The 22,797-nt window shown below is 42.2% G+C and overlaps 1 protein-coding gene across 2 annotated transcripts in view; it reads right to left on the reverse strand.

The window, feature by feature from the left end:
* The window catches only part of LOC144501635 (monocarboxylate transporter 4-like), a 47,162-nt gene extending 24,677 nt beyond the window's left edge, over positions 1-22,485 (reverse strand). For both annotated transcript variants that reach the window (XR_013499167.1, XM_078225533.1), the window contains exons 1-2: positions 22,406-22,485; positions 2,251-2,488 (exon numbers count right to left, since the gene is read on the reverse strand). Coding sequence is in view for 1 of the 2 variants with exons in the window: in XM_078225533.1 (XP_078081659.1) it covers positions 2,251-2,473 (223 nt within the window). In the remaining variant the exon portion in view is untranslated. The remainder of the gene's footprint in view (positions 1-2,250; positions 2,489-22,405) is intronic.
* Positions 22,486-22,797: the final 312 nt, after the last annotated feature.

Below are 22,797 nucleotides of genomic sequence, written 5' to 3' on the forward strand. Positions count from 1 at the left end.
TAAGCAATTTCACAACCAACAGATCAGGTCTGCAGTCCTGCCACATCCAGTTGTGAATGGTGTTGGACAATTTTAAACAACTAATTGGAGGAGGAGGTGCCACAAATATCTCTATCTTTAATAATAGGGGAGTCCAGCACATCAGTGAAAAAGGATGACTGATGCAAGTACAGCCACATTCAGCCAGAAGTGCCAAGATGATGATTGCTTTTGGCTCCCCGAGGTCCCCAGCATCACAGATGCTAATCTGATTCACTCCATGTGATACCAAGAAATGGCTGAAGGCACTGGACACTGCAAAGGCTATGGGGCCTTAAAACATTCCAGCTATAGTACTGGAGATTTGTGCTCCAGAATTAACTGCGCCATTAGCCAAGTTGTTCCAGTACAACTACAACACTGGCATCTGCCCAGCAATGTGGAGAATTGTTCAGGACCATTCCAGCTCAGCCAATTACTACCCCACCGATCTACTCTCGATCAGCAAAGTGATGGAAAGTGTCATCAAGCAGCATTTACTCAGCAACAACCTGCTCTCAGACGCTCGGTTTGGGTTCCACAGTTCCTAACATCATTACAGCCTTGGTCCAAACATGAACAAATATGAGTAGAATTCAAGAGCTGAGGCGAGAGTGACAACCCTTAACATCAAGGCAGTATTTGACCGAGAGTAAGATCAAGGAGTCTTAGCAAAACTGAGTCAACGGAAATCAAGGGGAAAACTCTCCGCAGGTTGGAGTTATACCTGGTACAAAGGCTGTGATTGTTGTAGGTCAATTATCTCAGTCCCGGGACATTACTTTAAGAGTTCCTCAGGATAATGTCTTAGGCCCAATCATCTTCAGCTGTTTCATCAATGACCTTAGTTCTATCATAAGGTCAGCAGTGGGGATGTTTGCAGATAATTGCACAATGTTCAGCACCATTTGGACTGATAAGTGGCAAGTAATGTTCATGCCACACAAATGCCAGACAATAACCATGTCCAACAAGAGGGACTAATCATCACCTCTTGACATTCAATGACATTATCATTGCTGAATCCCCCACTATCAATATCCTAGGGGTTACTATTGACCAGAAAATGAACTGGAACAGCCATATAAATACTATGGCTACAAGAGAAGATCAGAGGCTGGGATTTCTGCAGCAAGTAACTCACATGCTGACTCTGCAAGGATTGCCCACCATCGAAAATGCACAATCAGGAGTGTGATCAAATACTCTCCACTTGCCTGGATGAGTGCAGTTTCAACAACATTCAAGAGGTTCGACACCATCCAGGGCAGAGTGGCCTACTTGATCGACATCCCATCCATCACCTTCAACATTTATTCCTTCCACCACTGACGCAATGGCAGCAGTGTGTACCATCTACAAGACGCACTCACCATGGCTCCTTCAATAGTACCTTCCAAATAAACAGTCTCTATGACCTAGAAGGACAAAGGCAGCAAACACATGGGAACACCACCACCTGCAAGTTCCCCTCTAAGTCACCCTGACCTGTGAATGTGTCGCTGTATCTTCACTGTCGCTGGGTCAAAATCCTGGAATTCCCTTCCTCACAGCACTGTGGGTGCACCTGCACAAAATGGACTGCAGCCGTTCAAGAAGGCAGCTCAGCAACACCGTTTCAAGGGCAGTTAGAGATGGGCAACAAATGCTGGACTTGGCAGCAACACCCACAGCCCATGAAGGAATTTTTAAGAATTACAAAGGCTTCCAGGGTCCTGAGTCAATGGTGGCCATGGCTCTTGCTCCAGATCATTTTTCACCAGCCCCTACCTCTCAAAACACATTATACGGCTCAACGTAATAAGCAGCCACAGCAGTAAAGGGGCAGAGGATGCTGTGGGTCCAATCCCAAATAACAGAACCAGTGTCTTCAGGGTAAATTACACAATTCTGTTCAACTGTACAGTACTTAAATTAATGGAGTTTGACATTGGTTACAAATCAGTAAATTCTGTAAAATTAAACGTTAGAGCTATAAATGGAATGTTTGCTTCACTGCGAAGAAACCTGATTACATAAATCCCGAATGCCGGTGTGTCTCGCATTTAGAAGCACGATTAGCTGCTCTTCAAGAATAAAAAGCACATTGTGGAACCTAGTAACTGACCAGTTGCCAGTCTGTGCACATTGACAGGAGTGATCAAATAGAAATACAAATTAATTTGTAATGCAAAAATGAAGTTTGGAAACAAAAAAAACCAGCTAAGTGTTATCGATTCACTAAATGCTTACCTGTTCCGTATAACATGGCAAGCAGAATAGAAGAGATCCAAGCAGTATCACTGTACCCAATGTGAAACTCTTTAATCAATTCCTTGAAGAAGACACTCACAGCTTTTGGAAAAGCATATGAGAATCCAGTGATAACGAAACATCCAAGAAGGATGGCCCAACCCCAGCCTCCATCAGGGGCTTTTGGGCCTGGTGGTCCATCATCAGACACTACAACTCCCATGGTTCAGCTTATAACCTGAAAAGCAGAATTAAATATGGCACAGTTAGCAGAAATATTAACACATTTAAAATGATCACGCAAGCTGAGATTTCTCTTTTTTAAAAATCAACATAAAAACCCCACAATGCCGGATAAATGATCACAGTTCAAAGTTGGGAATTATTCCTGCTGTGCAGGTATCCTGGAAAGAACATTGGTACTGACACATCGGTGACATTTATTGTAATGTCCTCACGTACCGCTCTAGAACTAACTTTGGTCGAGGTTTTCAAGACTTCCTGGAGAAATTGGCTGACCAGAATGGAGGAGATCCCCCCTATGATCTCTAAGAGCTATATCTAATTCCTTCTTGAACAGCAGGTCTGGCTAGCAGGTTGCTCAAAATGAGCTTAATAGCTTTTTTCATGTGTGAATCCCACCTGACAGACGCTGCCAGCACCAGCGGGAAACACTCCTGTTTTCCCGTCGGCGTGGGCACTTAATCCCAAAGCGGGAGTGACTAATACCCCATCAGTTATGACAGGAAATTCCCCCCTTCCTCATATCACTAATTTTCTCTATATTTACATCAAAAATATATCACACATCTGCACACACTCCCTATCAACTGTTTCCATTATAAGTCACTGGATACATTTATAATGGAAACTGTCCATGTAAATATCACATTTAACAGCTCTCTAGCTAGCTAAAGAGTGTAATTACAACCTTTATAGAGGCCGTTTCTATTATGTGAATTTAAAATGACGAAAGTAAAAAAACAGAATCTATACTTTAAATTTACTGTCGAGTTAAGTATGCATATGTTGGCCCAAATATCCCTTTTGCCCTTATTCCCTTTCTCAATGTTGTGATTAACTGAACTTTGATTATCACTCATCTGCAGTATTTCATGCACTAATGTTACCACTTCGTGAAACTATGTTTTCTAACTCACATGCTTCAGTAACAAGTCGTGTGTTTGTCCCCTTATTGCCAATTCACCAGCCAGCATAAAAAATCTTTATTGTTATTTAATTCTCCCAAACCCTTTCAGAAATTTGCACTTGTTGGGTGTCAAAAGTCAGTTGGAAAAGCTTAAAGCTATGAGGGGAAGATGCATCCCAGATGAGAGACATTTACATCTTGTCGTCATTTGTTAAGAGTATAAAGCAAATAAACCTCTTTCACATTATTGCTCGAGTCATTACATTTGTACCTGGGTCTGCTGTAGGACTTTGGAAAGTCTTGCTTCATAGGACAATTTTCAAGCATAAAATCGACTTCAGGTTCTATACTAACTTTGGGTATTTATTTTCAGATTTTGTCACTGGAAATCAACCTCTCCTCTAACATGAATATAGAAAAGATTGTTTTCCAAAAATATCACCTATTCTGAATTGTAAGAGGTTTGGATTCAGCAAGAGGGGCCATATGTAATTTGCTTCAGATAAAAAGCATACGCGCAAGCATCAGTAAATGCGCATCTCAGTTCACATATGATCATTTTTGTGTCTGTAATTGGAAGAGTGTCGCTCATGGTGAATTGTTGAGGTTAGACTCTGCCAGTTGTGGCTGTCAACTTAGAAGACAAGATCAGAACAGGTCTAGTTTAATTTGAGAGAAAATTGTTCAGTAAAGTTAAAATAATGAATGAATCCATGCTTTATGCATGAGTAAGATGTCATAAAACTGGCTACAGGTACAAAAAGTTTTGATACCAGAAAATAATATGGATCTAGTAGCTTCCAATGTCAATAAATCTTTTTCCATCATTTCCCTTAGTGCAACTTCTATCTTCCTACATAGTTTCTTTAACTGAGAACGAGTAAAAGGAAATGTGCACTCATGTCAGAGATAATCATACAGTACAGTATATACTACACTCCCAGGCAGTGCACTCTAGATTCCCACCATCCTCTGGGTGAAAAATGTTTTTCCCCAAACCCTCTAAACTTCCTGCCCCTCACCTTAAAATTATGCCCCCTAGTTATTGACCCTTCAATCAAGGGGAACAACTGCTTCCTATCCACCCTGTCCATACCCCTCCATCTTCTAAACCTCAAAAACAAAACAGCCCAAGCCTATCCAGCCTCTCTTCATTGCTCAAATGCTCCATCCCAGGCAACATCCTGGTGAATCTTCTCTGCACCCTCTCCAGTGCAATCACATTCTTTCTATAATGAGGTGACACAGTACTTCAGCTCTGACCTAACCAAAGTTTTGTACCGTTCCAACATAACCTTCCTGCTTTTTTAAATCTATGCTGAGAGTAATAAGGGTTATGATCATTTCTCACAGGTGCAACTTATCTCCTAGTAAAAGTCAAAGACACTGATAATCAAGCAAGTAATTAGGTTAAGTGCGGTCAGTCTTCTATCCTCATTTAAGGAATGGAATGGCTTACCACTGCACACTAATCACAAATCAAACACAGATGAATCATCCCCCTCTCAGGAGAGTGTGTTTTTGGGGTGCATTATGGTTGGGCAGTTCACTGCACCTCACCCTGGCATGAGGGGGCATTGAGATTCAGTAGTGGTGAGGAACATATGTTTGTTCTGAATATAAACATAGCTGGAATATAATTCTCCAGGTAGGAGGGAACTTGGATACACCAGTACATGAAACCAGCCTAGGGGTGACAGAGTGGTTAGCACTGCTGCCTCACAGCGCCAGGGACCCAGGTTCGATTCTGGCTTGGATTACTGGCTGTCTGGAGTTTGCACATTCTCCCCGCGTCTGCGTGGGTTTTTTCCGGGTGCTCTGGTTTCCTCCCACAGTCCAAAGATGTGCGGATTAGGTGGACTGGACATGCTAAATTGCCCCCTAGTGTCAGGGGGACTAGCTAGGGTAAATTCATGGGGTTATGGGGATAGGGCCTGGGTGGGATTGTGGTTGGTGCAGAGTTGATGGGCTGAATGGCTTTTTTCTGCACTGCAATGATTCTATTCTATGAAAATAACCCCTTGTCCCGTGGAAATTGCTGCACCTATTTATATGGTATACAAATTATTCTGGTACTGCGATGTGTTTTGAGGAGTGATTTAACTCAAATGTACTGTCGTGTGCTTCGAGTTGTTAGAGATGCATTCTTATCTACAATAACAAGAGGTCAGATCTATATTGGGATGCAACTGGTTCCTATTCTTAGTCACTGATAACTTGCTAAAAACTGCCCCCTCTTGTCTATCAAAGGAGATTTCTGACACTCCACACTGCTTTGTGAACAGTATTAAATTTATGTATTAGTTATCTACATTTCATGGAATAGCTGTAATAGTCTCTGGATACAGTTTTATACATGAAGCACCAATGTCGGGTTAGACTATAACCCCAATAATACTGTGCGTAACTAATGAATGGTGGGCCATACGGAATTAAACAGCCCTGAAGTTGGGGAAAATGGGGTTGTTGCACCATGCATTTTAGGGTGGTCGAAGTGTTGGGCTCAGGATAGCGTTTAGTGCATCAACTGGCAGAAATTGCACACTGGCCTTTTGGGTGTTTAGCAACATGGAAATTTTCAGTTATGTTTGGTAAATTTGAACTATCACCGACTAAACTAAAAAATAAACAGATGATCACAACCATGACAAAACTGCTCTATCAAATTGATTTGCCAGCTTCTTCACAAACACGGTATGATCCAATACCACTTACAGGAACACATAAAACCAGTGAGTCTTATCAAGCAACTCTGGTTTAACCTTAGTAGCAGGGAACTTAACTTTTAGAGACTGGATCGACTGGGCTTGTACTCACTGGAATTTAGAAGAATGAGAGGGGGTCTCATAGAAACATGTAAAGTCCTGATGGGAGTGGACAGGCTAGATGCGGGAAGAATCTTGATGTTGGGGAAGTCCAGAACTAGGGGGTCACAGTCTAAGAATAAGGGGTAAGCCATTCAGGACTGAGATGAGGAAGAACTTCTTCATTCAGTTGTAAACTGTAGAATTCTCCACCACAGAAAGTTGTTGGGGCCAGTTCATTAGATATGTTAAAGAGGGAGCAGGACGTGACCCTTGCAGCTAAGGGGATCAAGGGGTATCGAAAGAAAGCAGGAGTGGGACACTGAAAGTGCATGATCAGCCATGATCATATTGAATGGTGCTGCAGGCTTGAAGGGCCGAATGGCCTACTCCTGTACCTATTTTCTATGTTTTTTGCTCAGCAATGCATTTTTTGAACACATTTAAGCCTTTGATTTCATCCCTACTTGCAAAATAGAACTTAGGTAAGGAATATCAATTACATGTACTTCCCGAAATAAAAGAGCAGGTGCTATTGTGCAACTTTAGCATCATTGCAAAGCATTTAAATTACAGCATAAACTCCAGTGGAGTGAAATCTGATTTAAGTGCAAATTCGTATCTCATCATGACTTTTTAAATTTAACTAGAGTTGCTCAATTATTTGCCAACTGCTGCCACACTGAGGCTCTTGCAATATCTTGCCCCGGAGTTTGTTTTCATATCTGTGAAACAGAGACACTTAATCTGGGCACAAACCAATTACCTAGCTTGAAAGATTGCAGGATTTAGGCTGGAAGTAATTTATGCACATAATCTCCTCAATCTTTTGCACCTGTCCTTCAAACCTCCTGTCCAACTGAATCTCTGCCCACAAAGCTGGCAACACCCCAAACTCTCAAGTGTATCTTTCCATAAGACATAGGAGCAGAATTAGGCCACTCGGCCAATAAAGTCTGCTCCGCCATTCAATCATGGCTGATATTTTTCTCATCGCCATTCTCCTGCCTTTTCCCCATAACCCCTGATCCCTTATTAATCAAGAACCTATCTATCTCTGTGTTAAAGACACTCAATGACCTGGCCGCCACAGCCTTCTGAGGCAAAGAATTCCATAGATTCACCACTCTCTGGCTGAAGAAATTCCTCCTCATCTCTATTTTAAAGGATTGTCCCTTTAGTCTGAGGTTGTGCCCTCTGGTTCTAGTTTTTCCTACTATTGGAAACAGCATCTCCACATCCACTCTATCCAGGCCTTGCAGTACCCTGTAATTTTCAAAAAGATCCCCCCCTCATCCTTCTAAACTCCAACAAGTACAGACCCAGAGTCCTCAACCGTTCCTCATATGATAAGCTCTTCATTCCAGGGATCATTCTTGTGAACCTCCTCTGGACCCTTTCCAAGGCCAGCACATTCTTCCTTAGATACGGGGCCCAAAACTACTCACAATACTCCAAATGTGGTCTGACCAGAAACTTATACAGCCTCAGAAGTACATCCCTGCTCTTGTATTCTAGCCCTCTCGACATGAATGCTAACATTGCATTTGCCTTCCTGACTGCCGACTGAACCTGCACGTTAACCTCAAGAGAATCTTGAACAATGACTCTCAAGTCCCTTTGTGTTTCTGATTTTCTAAGCATTTTCCCATTTAGAAGATAGTCTATGCCTCCATTCCTCCTTCCAAAGTGCATAACCTCACACTTTTCCACATTGTATTCCATCTGCCACTTCTTGGCCCACTTTCCTAACCTGTCCAAGTCCTTCTGCAACCCCCCTGCTTCAATACTACTTGTCCCTCTACATATCTTTGTATCATCTGCAAACTTAACAGCGCCTTCAGTCCCTTTCTCCAAATCATTATAATTGTGAAAAGTTGTAGTCCCAGCACTGACCCCTGAGGCACACCGCTAATAACCAGCTGCCATTCTGAAAAAGACCCTGGGACACTAGGAAGGACAGAGGACCAGAGGGACCTTGAGGCGCATGTCCAAAGATCTCTTAAGGCAGCAGTACAGGTAGATAAGGTGGTTAAGGCATATGGAATACTTGCCTTTATTAGACGAGGCACAGAATATAAGAGCAGCAAAGTTATGATGGAGCTGTATAAAACGCTTGTTAGGCCACAGTTTAAAGTTAAAGTTTATTTATTAGTCACAAGTGAGGCTTACATTAATACTGCAATGAAGTTACTGTGAAATTCCCCTAGTCGCCACATTCCGGCGCCTGTTCGAGTCAATGCACCTAACCAGCATGTTTTCAGTCTGTTGGAGGAAACCGGAGCACCCGGAGGAAACCCACGCAGACACGGCGAGAACGTGCAAACTCCACACAGACAGTGACCCAAGCCGGGAATCGAACCCAGGTCCCTGGCAATGTGAGGCAGCAGTGCTAACCACTGTGCTACCGTGCCGCCCACAATTAGAATACTGTGTGCAGTTCTGGACGCCACATATAGAAGTGATGTGATTGCACTAGAATGGGTGCAGAGGAGATTCACCTGGTTGTTGCCTGGGCTGGCTGAGATTGATAGGTTTTTAATCAGCAGAAGAATTAAGAGCTGCAGAGATAAGGCAGGACAGTGGTCTTAGTGAGTGTTAGATCAGCCATAATCTTATTAAATGGTGGAGCAGGCTCAAAAGGCCTACTCCTGTTCCTATTTCTTATGGTTTTATGGAAAGCTTCAGCTACGACTGGGATTGTTTTATTTTTTTCCCTGGGCGGGCGGGCGGGGGGGTTGGCGACACCTGATTGAAGTGTACAAAATTATGAGTGACATAGATAGAAAGAAGCTTTCAATAACCAGGGGGCATAGACTGAAGATATGGGGCAGAGGATTTAGAGGGCATTTGAGAAAAAACATTTTCACCCAGAGGGTGGTGGGAATCTGGAGATCACTGCCTGAAAAGGGTGGTTGAGGCAGGAACCCTCAACATTTAAATGAGCACTTGAAAAGCCATAGTATACAAGGCGACAGACCAAGTGCTGGAAAATGGGATTAGAATAGACAGGTCCTTAGGGCCGAAGCAGACAATGGGCTGAAGGATTTCTTGATGTGCTCTACTCTGTATTTTCTGTTGCTTTTAGTAGACTTTTTAATGTTAAAAGATAAGTTGTATTAATAACTGAAGAGCTTCCCTGAATGCAGGTTCTTGAACTGGTGTGGCTTTGCCATTTCCTTGGACCAAACATTTATAATGATTTATGTCCATTTTAAATTTGGGCATATTCTAATGGTTTCAGAAGGATACCTGGGTAAACTTGATATTGGCAGAATGGGTACAGAATAAAACACTGCAGACCAGAGTTAAAAACAGGATTGTGTAAAACTGGAATTCAGGATGGTGGCAGGAATGGCTTTGCTAAAATGTATTATTTAGTTCTTTGCAGTTCCAATTTCATGTGCAATTTCAAGGATGCACCCAGGTCCTAAGATTTAACAGAGAGGAAGGAAGCCCAGTACATGCATGTGAGCGTACTCTCCTGGACAGGTAAATTTCATGCTGAACCAGGCTGTGGAAATGAAGTTTGCTTACATTACAACAGTAATTACTCTTCAGCATTTAATTCATTGGCATGACTTGCTTCGGAGCATCCTGAGTGAAAGGTGCTCCAGAAATCATTTTATTGCACAGTTAGAACCAATACTGAATCCGCTACAGTATTATCTGCACACAATGAACTAGGCTATACTGTACCAAATAGTGATGTATTGGGGTTATTTTTAAAAGTGGACCAAGCTATATTGTGCACTCTCTGAAGAGAGAAAACATTCAAACATATATAAATGCCCAGAGCTCTGTTTACCAGCCATGAATGAGTTCCCAATAAATTTGACACTGCTTATAAAATTCAAATGTTTTGTCCAATATACAACTATACCAAGGCCCTCCACATTATAAACTGCCCAATTATTCCACCTGTTGTCAACCTATTTCCAAGATCACGAGGATTACATTGAAGAGCGAAAAGGGAGGACCTAGAGAAGAAAAATATTGAAAACTGGATGAGAACAAAAACTTCCGAATGATGATATAGCTTTTGCAGGGTTGCAGTTTGACTAAGCGAGCCAGCATGAAAAGTAATACATAATTGTAAAGCCATCCCTGTCACCACCCTGAACTCCAGCTTCACTCTATCCAGTTTTGAACTTGGGTCCAGCACATGCTACAGTGTTGGCCGAGATTCCATCCCGAAAATACATGATTCTTTAAAAAGCATGACATTTCCTACAGTACAGGGTATTCCAAGTGTGAAATTCTTGCAGAATCTAAGGAGGTATAGTGTGACCCATGAGTGACAGGTGGCTCATGCTGCCAAGCTGTCAGACACTGAACACTTCTTTTCCTTTCCAGAAGCATGATTTTAAAGGCACGAGTGTATGGTCACTATGTATTTATAGGTAAGTTTGTTCAATAGACCTTTCCACCGTCAACCTTTTATCAACTTAAATCTTAATATAAGTCAACTGTGTGTGTGCATGTCTGTATGTGTGTGTGTTTATGTGATGCAGAAGGTAAACTGTATGAGGTTTTGTTATGTTATGACTAAATTCAATGCTGTTGGTTAACTTCCTTGGTACAATGTTTAGTAATTGGATTGGTGTTTCGATGATGCTTAAGCCATGCTGATACTTTAGAATACAAAACCTCATGGAATGCCAAAATAAGATGCATCCAGATGATTTACATAGCTCCAGCAGGTAGCTCTGCTTTTTACTTAACTAAAACGGAAAAATAAATCACAAATTTTACAAATGGTTACACACTTGATGATTTTCCAAATGTGTTCTCCTGGCATGCAGCCTTGCCAACCAGCACCATTTACCTGGAAATCACAGACACAGGGGGGGAATTTTCCAGTTGTGCCTGCCCCGAGACTGGAAATTACTGCCCGAGGTCAATGCTCCTGTAAATGGTCCACCAAATTTTCCTTTCCAGCCCACGACGATTCTCTGGCAGGCGGGATTGGAAAATCTACCCACAGTCTCCATGGCTTTCTGTCCCTAATGGATAGAAATTCATGTGCAGCACTTCCCAAATTGGGCTGATGTTGCATAGCAACGTTAACAGCTAGGGAGCGGGGATGTGAGGGGTGAGGGGTGCGGGGGGGGGGGGGGACACGGGCTCAAAAGGTCAGGCCACAAATCACATGCCCAGTTAGCAGTCCACCATATTCTGTCACAGCCAATCTGAAACAAAAAAAACCAACGAATCCCACAATAAAATGGTGTGGCCCTCAATGATGAAAAAAATTAAATGAAACCTGCAACAAAGTTCAGGTTCCACCTAAAGCATACAAACATTTAAATGGTTAAGATGTAATAGCCCTGTGAGCTGGTCTGCTCACAAGCTTTCTTGAGAGGAAGATGACAGTATCTTGTAAAAGACTTTTAAAGTTAAACAGGAGGAAGTCTCACCATCAGGGGGTTCAACCAAACCCATAGGTTACATGAACAGCAGGTGCTTGCACACTATCAATGTTCAGGTTGCATCTGACCGCAGAAATGTCATTAGGAAACATGGTGGCCTGTGGTTAGCACTGCTCTCTCAGCGCCAGGGATCTGAGTTCAATTCCAGCCTCGGGTCACTGTACAAATTCCCCGTGTCTGCGTGGGTTTCCTCCTGCTAGTCTGGTTTCCTCCCACACTCCAAAGATGTGCAGGTTAGGTTGATTGCCACTAAGGGGCAATTGAACATGGCCAGAGTGACAAGCAAGGTAAATACTTGGGATTACGGGGATGAGGGGGATTGGGGGGGGGGGGGGGGGGGATTGTTGTAGGCGCAGGCTCGATGGGCCAAATGGCCTCCTTCTGCACTGCAGGAATTCTATGTAGTATTATTCAAAAAGCAGCTATGATGCCTTCCTGAATCCACACTGCCTACATTTCTGAAAAGAAATATGGGTCATGGTTTTTCAGAATCCATTGTTAAACTCTGCATCCCATGATTGGCCAAGATAGTGGATGGGATCACTGTTGTCAGGGGTTCCATCTCTCTCACTTATAAGCCAGAATATGATAAAAATGGGATCATTTTTCTGGTAAATTTCCCTGCGGCATCATTCATGGCGACACACCTAAGACCAGAAACTCATGTGGAACTGACAAATGGGAATAAAACCATATCTCTCTGTTTTTACACACATTACCCCTCGTATGTTTGATCGGGACAGAAGGTAATTTTCTGGCACAGTGAGGAAGTCAGTTCTTCAGTGCCAATACCTCTATTATAAAGCTTTATTTATTAAGTTTATTATGGATCATCACACTAATAATTTATAGTACCAGTTAATACAACATGTTTTTTATTAGCCAAAAGTAATGTTTAAGGCCCAGGAACATTGTTTGGTTAAGATTAACTACGGTACCATGGGACATTAAAAACCACGTGATTATTAAATCAACTGTTTTAGCGGAGATTGATAGCAACTAAGTTATCATGCCAATTATTCTAATGCTGGATCTTAACAGCCTTCCTCCACTACTGTGATTCCAGCATCAGTAGTTAGATAACCTGATCTATCTGTCCTTGCTCAAACAACAAAATGCGTTGGTTAGATTATACCAGGAACATTAAAACTTCCTGACACCTTGAATCAACAGGTGCAGTGCTGTACGAGTTCACGAACTCAAGAGTTTCAGTTGTAGAGTCAAGATATACTAATTGAACAATACATTGACATTGTCTACAACAGGTATTCAATAATACATTGAAAATAATAGTTTCAACTGCAACAAAATTAATGTTCGGGAGCGGTCGGTAGGATAATTGAACCAAAACTGTTTGCATTCAAAGAATAATTTAATCTCACTGACAAATTTCTAAATCTTATAGCTCAACCAAAATAAAAACATGTAATTAGGGGTGTGTTTGAAGATACTAAGCTATCCCAGTGGAGGTGTAGCTCCGGTCGTTTGCTTGGCATTTCTACTTGTCCCTGATGCCAGCTATAGACATTACTCCTTAATATAGATGTGTAATAGGATTTGAGATGTCGTCAAAGTTAATTTGTAACCAGATGAGAAAGTAATCCTTCATGTGACAGGATAGTATGAATGCAATGAGGGCATTTTCAGTAGTTTGAAAGGTGCAGCCTTCACTGTAAAATACCTTTAAGTAGGTATTCTGAAATACAAATCCAAAACCGGTTAGTCAGCATTTGAAATGGGACACCAGCTTTACACGTCACATGTTACCCTTCCAAACAAACCAGTTCCAATAAAGAATAGCACCAAGAAAGATAACCACTTTCACATAATGAGTGACCGGTTCTGAATATTCAGCTTTTATTACAAATTCTGAGTAATTTTATCTTTTTAATCTTCACCATGCAAATTGTGTGTTTGAATCTTTAAACTTCAAAAAAACTTTGCTGTCAATAGGAATAGATTTTGTTTACTAAGCAATTAACAAGACAAGTGGGTCTGGTGAGCAGACAGGCACAGTGACGATTCTTACACCTGTTAAAAGGTCACTGTCTTTAAAGGTTGAAAAATAGAAAATGGAACATTTCTCAAGAGAGCTTAAAGGATGATTAAGTTACAGGCTACAGCAATAGGCTACAAGCACTGTATGAAACTGCAACAAACATGTTTGAAATATTTAACCTTTGCATGACATTCAGACTGTCGAACATTGACAAGACTCCTCCAGCTACTTGAAGTGCATCGGCATTGTTAGAAAATAACAGCAGAAAGAATGATAGCTCCAGTAACAATTTGAAGATTGTTAGCCACTTTAAGATCATAGTTTCAAATATCCTGTTGCAATCAAATCTGTTGCACATTTAAAGTGTCTGGAAAAGTTGTTAATTCCAAATAATAGGGAACACAACCTCACATCCTCAATATTAATTCAAAATGGTTCTAGTTATTCTTGCAAAAATCATAGTATTGTCCTTTTTTAAAAAGCAATGGATTCTTTAACACAAATTCAATATGACTAATTTTGAATGGTTAAATAATCTTCTAAAGAATTAACTGCACCAATTTTTGGATCTTGATATGATCACCAGTATTCATTCACACTCAAATGATTCCTACACCAATTATATTATATGCTCATCTATCACAGAATTGTTCCATTGTACTCTTCCAATTCATAACTTATTTACATGGGAAAGTATTGTGCTGGATTTTGCTCAAACTGGCAATCATATCAAGACATTGTTTCCTTATTCTTTCATGAGATGTTGACATTGCTGGCAAGGTCAGCGTTAGTTGTCCATTCTGAACTACCCTTAAACGAGTGGGCTTTCTAGGTCATTTCAGAGGACAGTTAAGAGCCAACAATCACATTGTTATGGGTCCAGAGTCACAAGTAGGCCAGGCAAGGATGACGGATTTCCTTCCCTAAAGGGCATTAATGAACCAGATGGAATTTTACAACAATTAACGATAGTCTTCATGACTTTATACATTTTTTTATACATGTATTTGAACCCATAGACCAGGTCTCTAGATTACAAGTCTAGTGACTTTATCATTACTCCACCATGTCCCACAGATTACTTAACCATCCTAAATTAGTCGTATTCAATTTGTATTCAATTTAAATAACTCCTTCATTTTATTTTTTAATATTTGCTTGGATATTAGGAAAGGATAACAAATGAAGAGACATAATATGTTAAATTATGGCTGGAATTTGCCAGTCTTGCATGCCCTGCTGCCAACGTGAATGGAGAATTTGGCACTTGTCCAAATGTCTGTTCACAACAATGAGAGCGGAGAATTCCGGCCAGAGTTCATCCACCTTGGATTTCAGAAAAATGAATCAGAATGGTTTCTTAGTGATGAGGGGCTAGGAATTGTAGCAGAGTAAAGGGATTTGTATGTCCATTGTATACAAATAAAGGCACCATGTGTAGTCTTAACATGCATGAAAAATCATTTAGGATTTTATACATTGCTACAAGTATGGAAAAATGAGCCTCACTGATGATATAATCCAGTCAGAAAACAGACTACTGATGATTGCAATGTTACAAACAGATAACTTGAGTGACCGTTTTTATATTTTCCACTACCACTTCACAAGCACTTCACTTTTTTGAACACATTTTACATAGAAATATTCATTGATAAGAGGATTAAGTTTTGTACGATATTATTCTTCACTGAACATCATCAAGACAACAGTCACTATTTAACTACATCTAATGGATAACCATGATGTATTCTGATTTGCCACGAGCATAAGGCAAGATTTCACCTTTATGGGGTGGGGCATGTAGAATTCTTGCACAGCAACTCCCTTGCTGATCCTGCTTCTTCTTCAACAACCTTGTATTTATGTAACACCTTTTATGTAATATAGCATCCCACGGCAGTGCACAAATCTTCTTCTGACCCCATCCCACCTTCCAACAGGGGTAGTATTAATGGTATTATTGCTAGACTATTATTCCAGAAACTCAGCTAATGTTCTGGGGATCCAGGTTTGAATCCCGCCACAGCAGATGGTAGACTTTAAATTCAATAAAAATATCTGGAATTAAGAATCAACTGATGACCATTGTCGATTATCGTAAAAACCCATCTGGTTCACTAATGTCCTTTTAGGGAAGGAAATCTGCTGTCCTTACCTGGCCTGGCCTATATGTGACTCCAGAGCTGCAGCAATGTGGTTGACTCTCAACTGCCCTCTAAAATGGCCTAGCAAGCCACTCAGTTCAAGGGCAACTAGGGATGGGCAATAAACGTTGGCCAGCCAGCGATGCCCATGTCCCATGAATGAATAAAAAAACAAATTGCCATATTCTAATGCTTTCACTATATCCTATGGTATTCTGCTCTCTGATCCAAATGATTAGTCCATTACAAACGCCTCAGTGTCATCCCCTCACATTCTGCCGTAATGAATTTTGAGCTCGACATAACTGAGATCTTCTGCTGCTTTCACTTCCATATCCACTTCTTTGGCCACAAGGCTTTACCCTTTCTCCCATCTCTTGAATTCTCATTCCACTTCAATTCCTCTGTGTGGCCTCTCACTGTCTCTTGATCTTTTCATTGGAATCATAGAATAAAATCCCTACAGTGCAGAAAGAGGCCATTCGGCCCATTGAGTCTGCACTGACCAAAATCCCATCCAGGCCCAATTCACGTAACCCCACATATTTACCCAGCTAATCCCCCTGATACTCGGGTCAATTTAGCATGGCCAATCAACTTAACCCGCACATCTTTGGACTGTAGGAGGAAACCAGAGCACCTGGAGAATGTGCAAACTCCACACAGTGACCCAAGGCCGGAATTGAACCTGGGTCCCTGGTGCTCTGAGTCAGCAGTGCTAACCAATGTGCCACCATGCCGACCATATTGCCAGAATGAATTGGCCTTTTCAATTTCACTACTTTGTCCGTTACACTTTAGTCTATCTCTGAATTTGCTGTGAACTCTGTTCTCTCAGCTACAACCTTGATATTGTCATTAAACCTGTTAACCATTAGCTTTCTACTTTGTGAAGACTGAGTGTCGCTCTCTGGCATCTCTTTCTACTTCCCTCAACCATGATCCCACCACCAAACATCAAGCCATTTTTTCCTAAAGTGTCACCTAACAGTCCCCAATCATATCCAGCTCACTTCTACCTCCTTTCCAAGGTCCATAAACAGCACCATCCTGGTAGGCCGCAGGCCATCATTATAACCTGTTCCAGCCCCACAGGACTTATTTCTTTTTATCTTGACTCTAATTTTTTTCTCTCCTTGTTCACTTTCCTCCAACATTCTCCTTTGCTAATGGTGCAATGATAAAAATAGAGGTGCATAGAGACCTCAGACCAGGGAAACCGGAGGAGATTACAGGGTTAGAGAGAGTAAAGTATATTTATTAGTCACAAGTAAGGCTTACATTAACACTGCAATGAAGTTACTGTGAAATTCCCCTAGTTGCCACACTCTGGCACCTGTTAGGGTCAATGCACCTATCCAGCATGTCCTACAGACCATGGGAGGAAACCGAAGCACCCGGAGGAAACCCACGCAGACATGGAGAAAATATGCAAACTCCACACAGACTGTGACCCAAGCCAGGAACTGAACCCAGGTCCCTAGCGCTGTGAGGCAGCAATGCTAACCACTGTGCCACCATGCCGCCCATGTGATCCTGGGGAGAATTGAACATGAAGATGAGAATTTTAAATTTGAGACATTGCCAGCAAACACAGGAACTTGTGTGAGTTAGCATTGACTTTACTTAATGCAGTCCTTGTGTAGTACTTTTATGGTCTTCATCTTATTTACGCACTAAGTGTTGGATTAGATAGAAGGTAATCAAAATTTAAAATATGTGAGCAGCATGAAGGTTCATATCAAAAGTATGGATAATGTCAGTTTAGATAATGCAACCTTTGTGGGATTATTGCAACTGCAACTCAAATTCTAATAAGACACAGTTTCTAATAAAGAATGTGCTAGTGCACAGGTACAAAGAACAAAGAACAGTACAGCACACGAAACAGGCCCTTCGGTCCTCCAAGCCTGTGCCACTCCTTGGTCCAACTAGGCCAATCGTTTGTATCCCTTCATTCCCAGGCTGCTCATGTGACTATCCAGGTAAGTTTTAAACGATGTCAGCGTGTCTGCCTCCACCACCCTACTTGGCAGCGCATTCCAGGCCCCCATCACCCTCTGTGTAAAAAACATCCCTCTAATATCTGAGTTATACTTCGCCCCTCTCACCTTGAGCCCGTGACCCCTTGTGATCTTCACTTCTGATCTGGGAAAAAGCTTCCCACCGTTCACCCTATCTATCCCCTTCATAATCTTGTACACCTCTATTAGATCTCCCCTCATTCTCCGTCTTTCCAGGGAGGACAACCCCAGTTTACCCAATCTCTCCTCATAGCTAAGACCCTCCATACCAGGCAACATCCTGGTAAACCTTCTCTGCACTCTCTCTAACACCTCCACGTCCTTCTGGTAGTGCGGTGACCAGAACTGGACGCAGTACTCCAAATGTGGCCTAACCAGCGTTCTATACAGCTGCATCATCAGACTCCAGCTTTTATACTCTATACCCCGTCTTATAAAGACAAGCATACCATATGCCTTCTTCACCACCTGTGTTGCCACCTTCAAGGATTTGTGAAGTTGCACACCTAGGTCCCTCTGTGTTTCTATACTCTTGATGGCTCTGCCATTTATTGTATAACTCCTGTACATTATTTCTTCCAAAATGCATCACTTCGCATTTATCCAGATTAAATTCCATCTGCCACCTCTCCGCCCAATTTTCCAGCCTATCTATATCCTGCTGTATTGCCCTTTGAGCAGCTGGTGACAGTGTGTTAAACCACCATTTTAATGAATACATTTTATATTGGACAGTTTAATTCGTCTATAGAACATAGAAAAAATACAGCACAAACAGGCCCTTCGGCCCACAAGTTGCGCCGGTCATGTCCCTACCTACCTAGGCTTATGGATTGGTTTAACCTCACATTTAACCTGATACAAGTCAACATTGCACATCTCACTAACCAAGCCTGGTATTGCTGCGCCATTATTAAGACAGGTCCTCATAAACAAAATTGAATTAAGAAAGAAATATAAGCATACCTAAAAATATCTAAAGTGCTGACATTTCTCAGTTTCACTGCACCCATGCTTTCATACAATGTGGAAGCTCAGAGTTCAATTATTAATTACTGTGATGATGTAACATTTTGCACAATATTATAACTTGCAGCAAGATCACCCTGTGTCCTGTGCGTATTGAGGAAGAGATGCCACATGTTCGGTGTTACATTATTAGCTGACCACAAAGTGGTTACACTAAGTACAGTAAGATTAAACACCCAAATGCTTCAACCATATGCTGAATTTGATTGGGGATTTTGAATTCAGATTTATTTTTATTTAATTGGTAATGGATAAAAGGCCTGCTCAGAGTCTGTAGACATATTAAAATGATCACATTCCAATAGCCAATTCCGGATGCTCCAGTTTTCCCCCCACAGTCCAAAGATGTGTGGGTTAGGTTGATTGACCATGCTAAATTGACCCGTGTCAGGGGGATTAGCAGGGTAAATGTGGGGAGTTACGGGAATAGAATCCGGGTGGGGTTGTGGTCGGTACAGACTCGATGGGTCAAATAGCCTCCTTCTGTACTATAGGGATTCTATAAACTTGGATTGTTTTCCCTGGAAAGACTGTGGCTGAGGGGCAACCTGGTAAAGTCTACAAAATTGAGAGAATTTTTTTATTATTGATAGGGTGGATAGCCAGAGCCTTTTCCCAGGATGAAAAGATCAACTACAAGAGGGAACAGATTTAAGTTAAGAGGTGGTAAGTTTAGGGGAGATGTGCGGGGAAAGTATTTCACTCAGATGGTGGTGGGTGCCTGGAACGCACTGCCAGTAGAGGTGGCGGAAACAGGCATATGAGCAACATTCAAGGTGAATCTTGATAAACATATGAACGGGAGGCTTACAGGGGGTTAGGACCCACGTATCAGTGCAGGCTGGTGGGCCAAACGGCCTGTTCCTGTGTTGCATTGTTCTTTGTTCTCTTTGTTAAATAGTTCAGTGTTTAGCTTATTTACAGTGATTTGAATCAGGTTAATCACAGCTGAGAGAATCGACACATTATTTATGATAAGCTCATTTTCTACTGTATTCATAAACTGCACCAATTTAGCACCCTGAAATACATCAAGGATTTACTTTTAATTCAACAAGAAATAAAAATGCATTCTATTGTGCAGGCCAATTACTCGTACATGGCAGATTTTAGGCTTATGATTATCCAAGTGAATTTCAGCAAAAACTCTTGGGCTTTAACTGTAACCTGATCAGTGCAGTTTCAAATTCAATTTTCGCCCAATTCCTCCCCCCTCCCCTTTCTGTCCGAAGTGGGAATTGTGCGGCAACATTTTTCAACCGAACACAATCTGTCCTGCGTTATCCCCCTTGTATCGGCTTACAAAACAGGTCTGAAGATAGAAAGACAAGACCAAGGTCAAGCATGTAAGTTAGCCGAACCATCATACAACTGCTGGCAAGACAATGCACACGTACTCCATTATTGCTGGTTGATCAAGGCAAATCCACAGCTGAATGGAAGAGACTGTTTACACAGCCGACCCACAAAGATTTGTCTCGGTTTTACGTGGAGAATCACCCTTCATCCAATCGGGACTCGCGATACACATGTGGCCTGACTGTGATAAATCCCCTCCTCATTTAGAATTGATCATCGTGTTACAACTGGCCTTACTTAAAATCTGGAAGTCCCATTGTTCGCATGTTAAAACAGTTCTTCGGCATGAATACCCAGTCTAGTCAGATTATCGCTGGGCCGGGGTATGTTTTGGCAGCGAGTCGCCGCTGGGATGCTCATTTCCACCTTTTTCTAAAATCGAGAAGCTTTGGACCAGGCACTCAGCAGCAGCACCCCAATCCTTGTCCATTTAAATGCCTCTGAAACCATTCTCCCTCCCCCATTCCCCACTTGTGCCCAGGTATGTCTGCGATGGGCCGGGTGACTGTAACAATGTGCTCATCCTCAGTCGAATTAATAAAATTTAGCTGGGTGATTTTTAAAAATTATTTCGCCATCCCTACACACATACTGGAGAGTGGAGTTTGGTGAAATGCAGTGTCCCTGGCACTTATCAAGACAGGGCAAGGAGGAAGTAGGTGGGAACAAAAGCATCACCGCCACTGCAGGAGGACGTGAGAGACGTGACTTAAGAGAGTAAGCCGCTGGGGGGCTTTACTATATCACCAGGATGGCTCACGAGTGTAAGTAATGTACCGGATGGGGAGGGCAATCTGAGCAAAAGGGATATAAAGTTGGGGTTGGGGGGGACCCAGGGCGAGTGATGCACAATGACACTGGCTGGGAAACGGCCCCGGGTTTTATTTTTGTCCTGCAAATGTTGGTCGCACTCCCACCGCGGAGCTGCGGTGTTCATTAATCAGCGGGGAAATCGAATCTGAGAGCTTTCACATCAAATAAAACAAAATTAAATCCACAAATGGGTGGTCTTACACACGCGCTGCATCTCACACTCCCATTCGCCCTGAGCAATTTGTAGGAAACCCAGTTGATTATTGAGCCTTTTTTAAATCCACTAAGCAGATGAGGCGAGGGTTTAACCTTTTTTTCCAAGATGTTTCATTTCTACCGAGAGAATTCGATTTGAAATTACCCCTTTTTTCCCCCGGCTACAAAGAGCATCGTCGTCTCTACACAATATGGGATTTCTATTTGGCCTGAGTGGCGGACAGGATAATGGATGCCTCGGAGGAACTACAGGCCAGGAGTTTAATACAATGGGTCGAGTTGTTTAAATGGAGCTCAAGCCGGTTATAAACCTAATCCCTACAAACCCTTCTCTGAAGCACTCCAGGGCACAGATATTATAAGCAGGAGTAGTTCTACTTGTTGTAGTTTTTTTTCAGTGCACTCCATATCATTGAAAAGATTTAACTTCCGCCCGGGTAGATAGTAAAGGTAAATACTTTCAAAGTTTGCCGAGACACGCTTTACAATTCATTCAGCCCAGGGGAACACGCCTGGGCGGGCATGATGAAATCCAGTGAACGCTTCAGGCAGTCTCCTCCTCACTGCCTCGGTCCAACGTTAACGGATCTTTCGCCAACCATCGTCTTCCCCTGGATAAATCCAGAAGAGTGTTGCCAACTTTGGTACAGGCGGGGTAGTTGTAAGCAGCGGCGAGATTTTCCATTGACCTCTGTCTCCAGGAACCAGCTCATCGCCATTTGCTGTTGGCGCACACGTTTGTGTGAGTTTCTTCGTGGCCCATCACCATCAACATCCCTTCAGGATGGCCCGCTGCTTTCGGACTCAAAGCTCCACGTTTGCCTGTGAATGGCCAAAATACAGCCAGCAGTTTCATTTCCCGAGCCCACGTTTAGCCTCACACGCGGCTGAATGCGATTTCTGGAGCAGGTAGCTATCTAGGTAGTGAATGGCATTTCATCTGCCCCAGGAATTGGACACAGGGCTGCCCCCGGCAAATTCATTCAAATGGAATATTGTTAAAGTGTGAACCCCTTGCACCCGAACACAATGTACAAATCTGTCCATATTTAGATATTTTCAGATAAAACACTAAAATTAGATGATGTATGATCATCTTCAATATATCCCACATTTAAACATTCTGTCCAGATTATCACCACTTATTCTTGCCATGGAAATAAGTAATCTGCAGGTCCTTACCGTGTCCACAGCACTATGAGCTTTTATTCAGGATTGATCCTCTGAGTGATGCTCTCCCACGCTCTGCTCTTATTCAGACTATGTGCCTTACGCGTCAGACTCTTTTCGTCACAAATGTTTCCGCTGGGTCTTAGTGGCCAACTCCACCTCCAGTGTAAGCGCGCTCACTCAGAAACAGCTCCAGCTGAGTGTCAACTCTTTCTGGGAAGCTTATGAGAAAATGGGCTTTTCACTAAAATCCTGGCAATAAGAATTTAGGGAAGGCGATGGCCTAGTGGTATTATCGCTTGAACTATTAATCCAGAAACACAGCTAATGTTCTGTGGACCAGGGTTCGAATCCCACCACAGCAAACAGTGGAACTTGAATTCAATAAAAAATATCTGGAATTA

This window comes from Mustelus asterias, chromosome 12 (genome assembly GCF_964213995.1).
Source record: "Mustelus asterias chromosome 12, sMusAst1.hap1.1, whole genome shotgun sequence".
Classification (NCBI taxonomy): domain Eukaryota; kingdom Metazoa; phylum Chordata; class Chondrichthyes; order Carcharhiniformes; family Triakidae; genus Mustelus; species Mustelus asterias.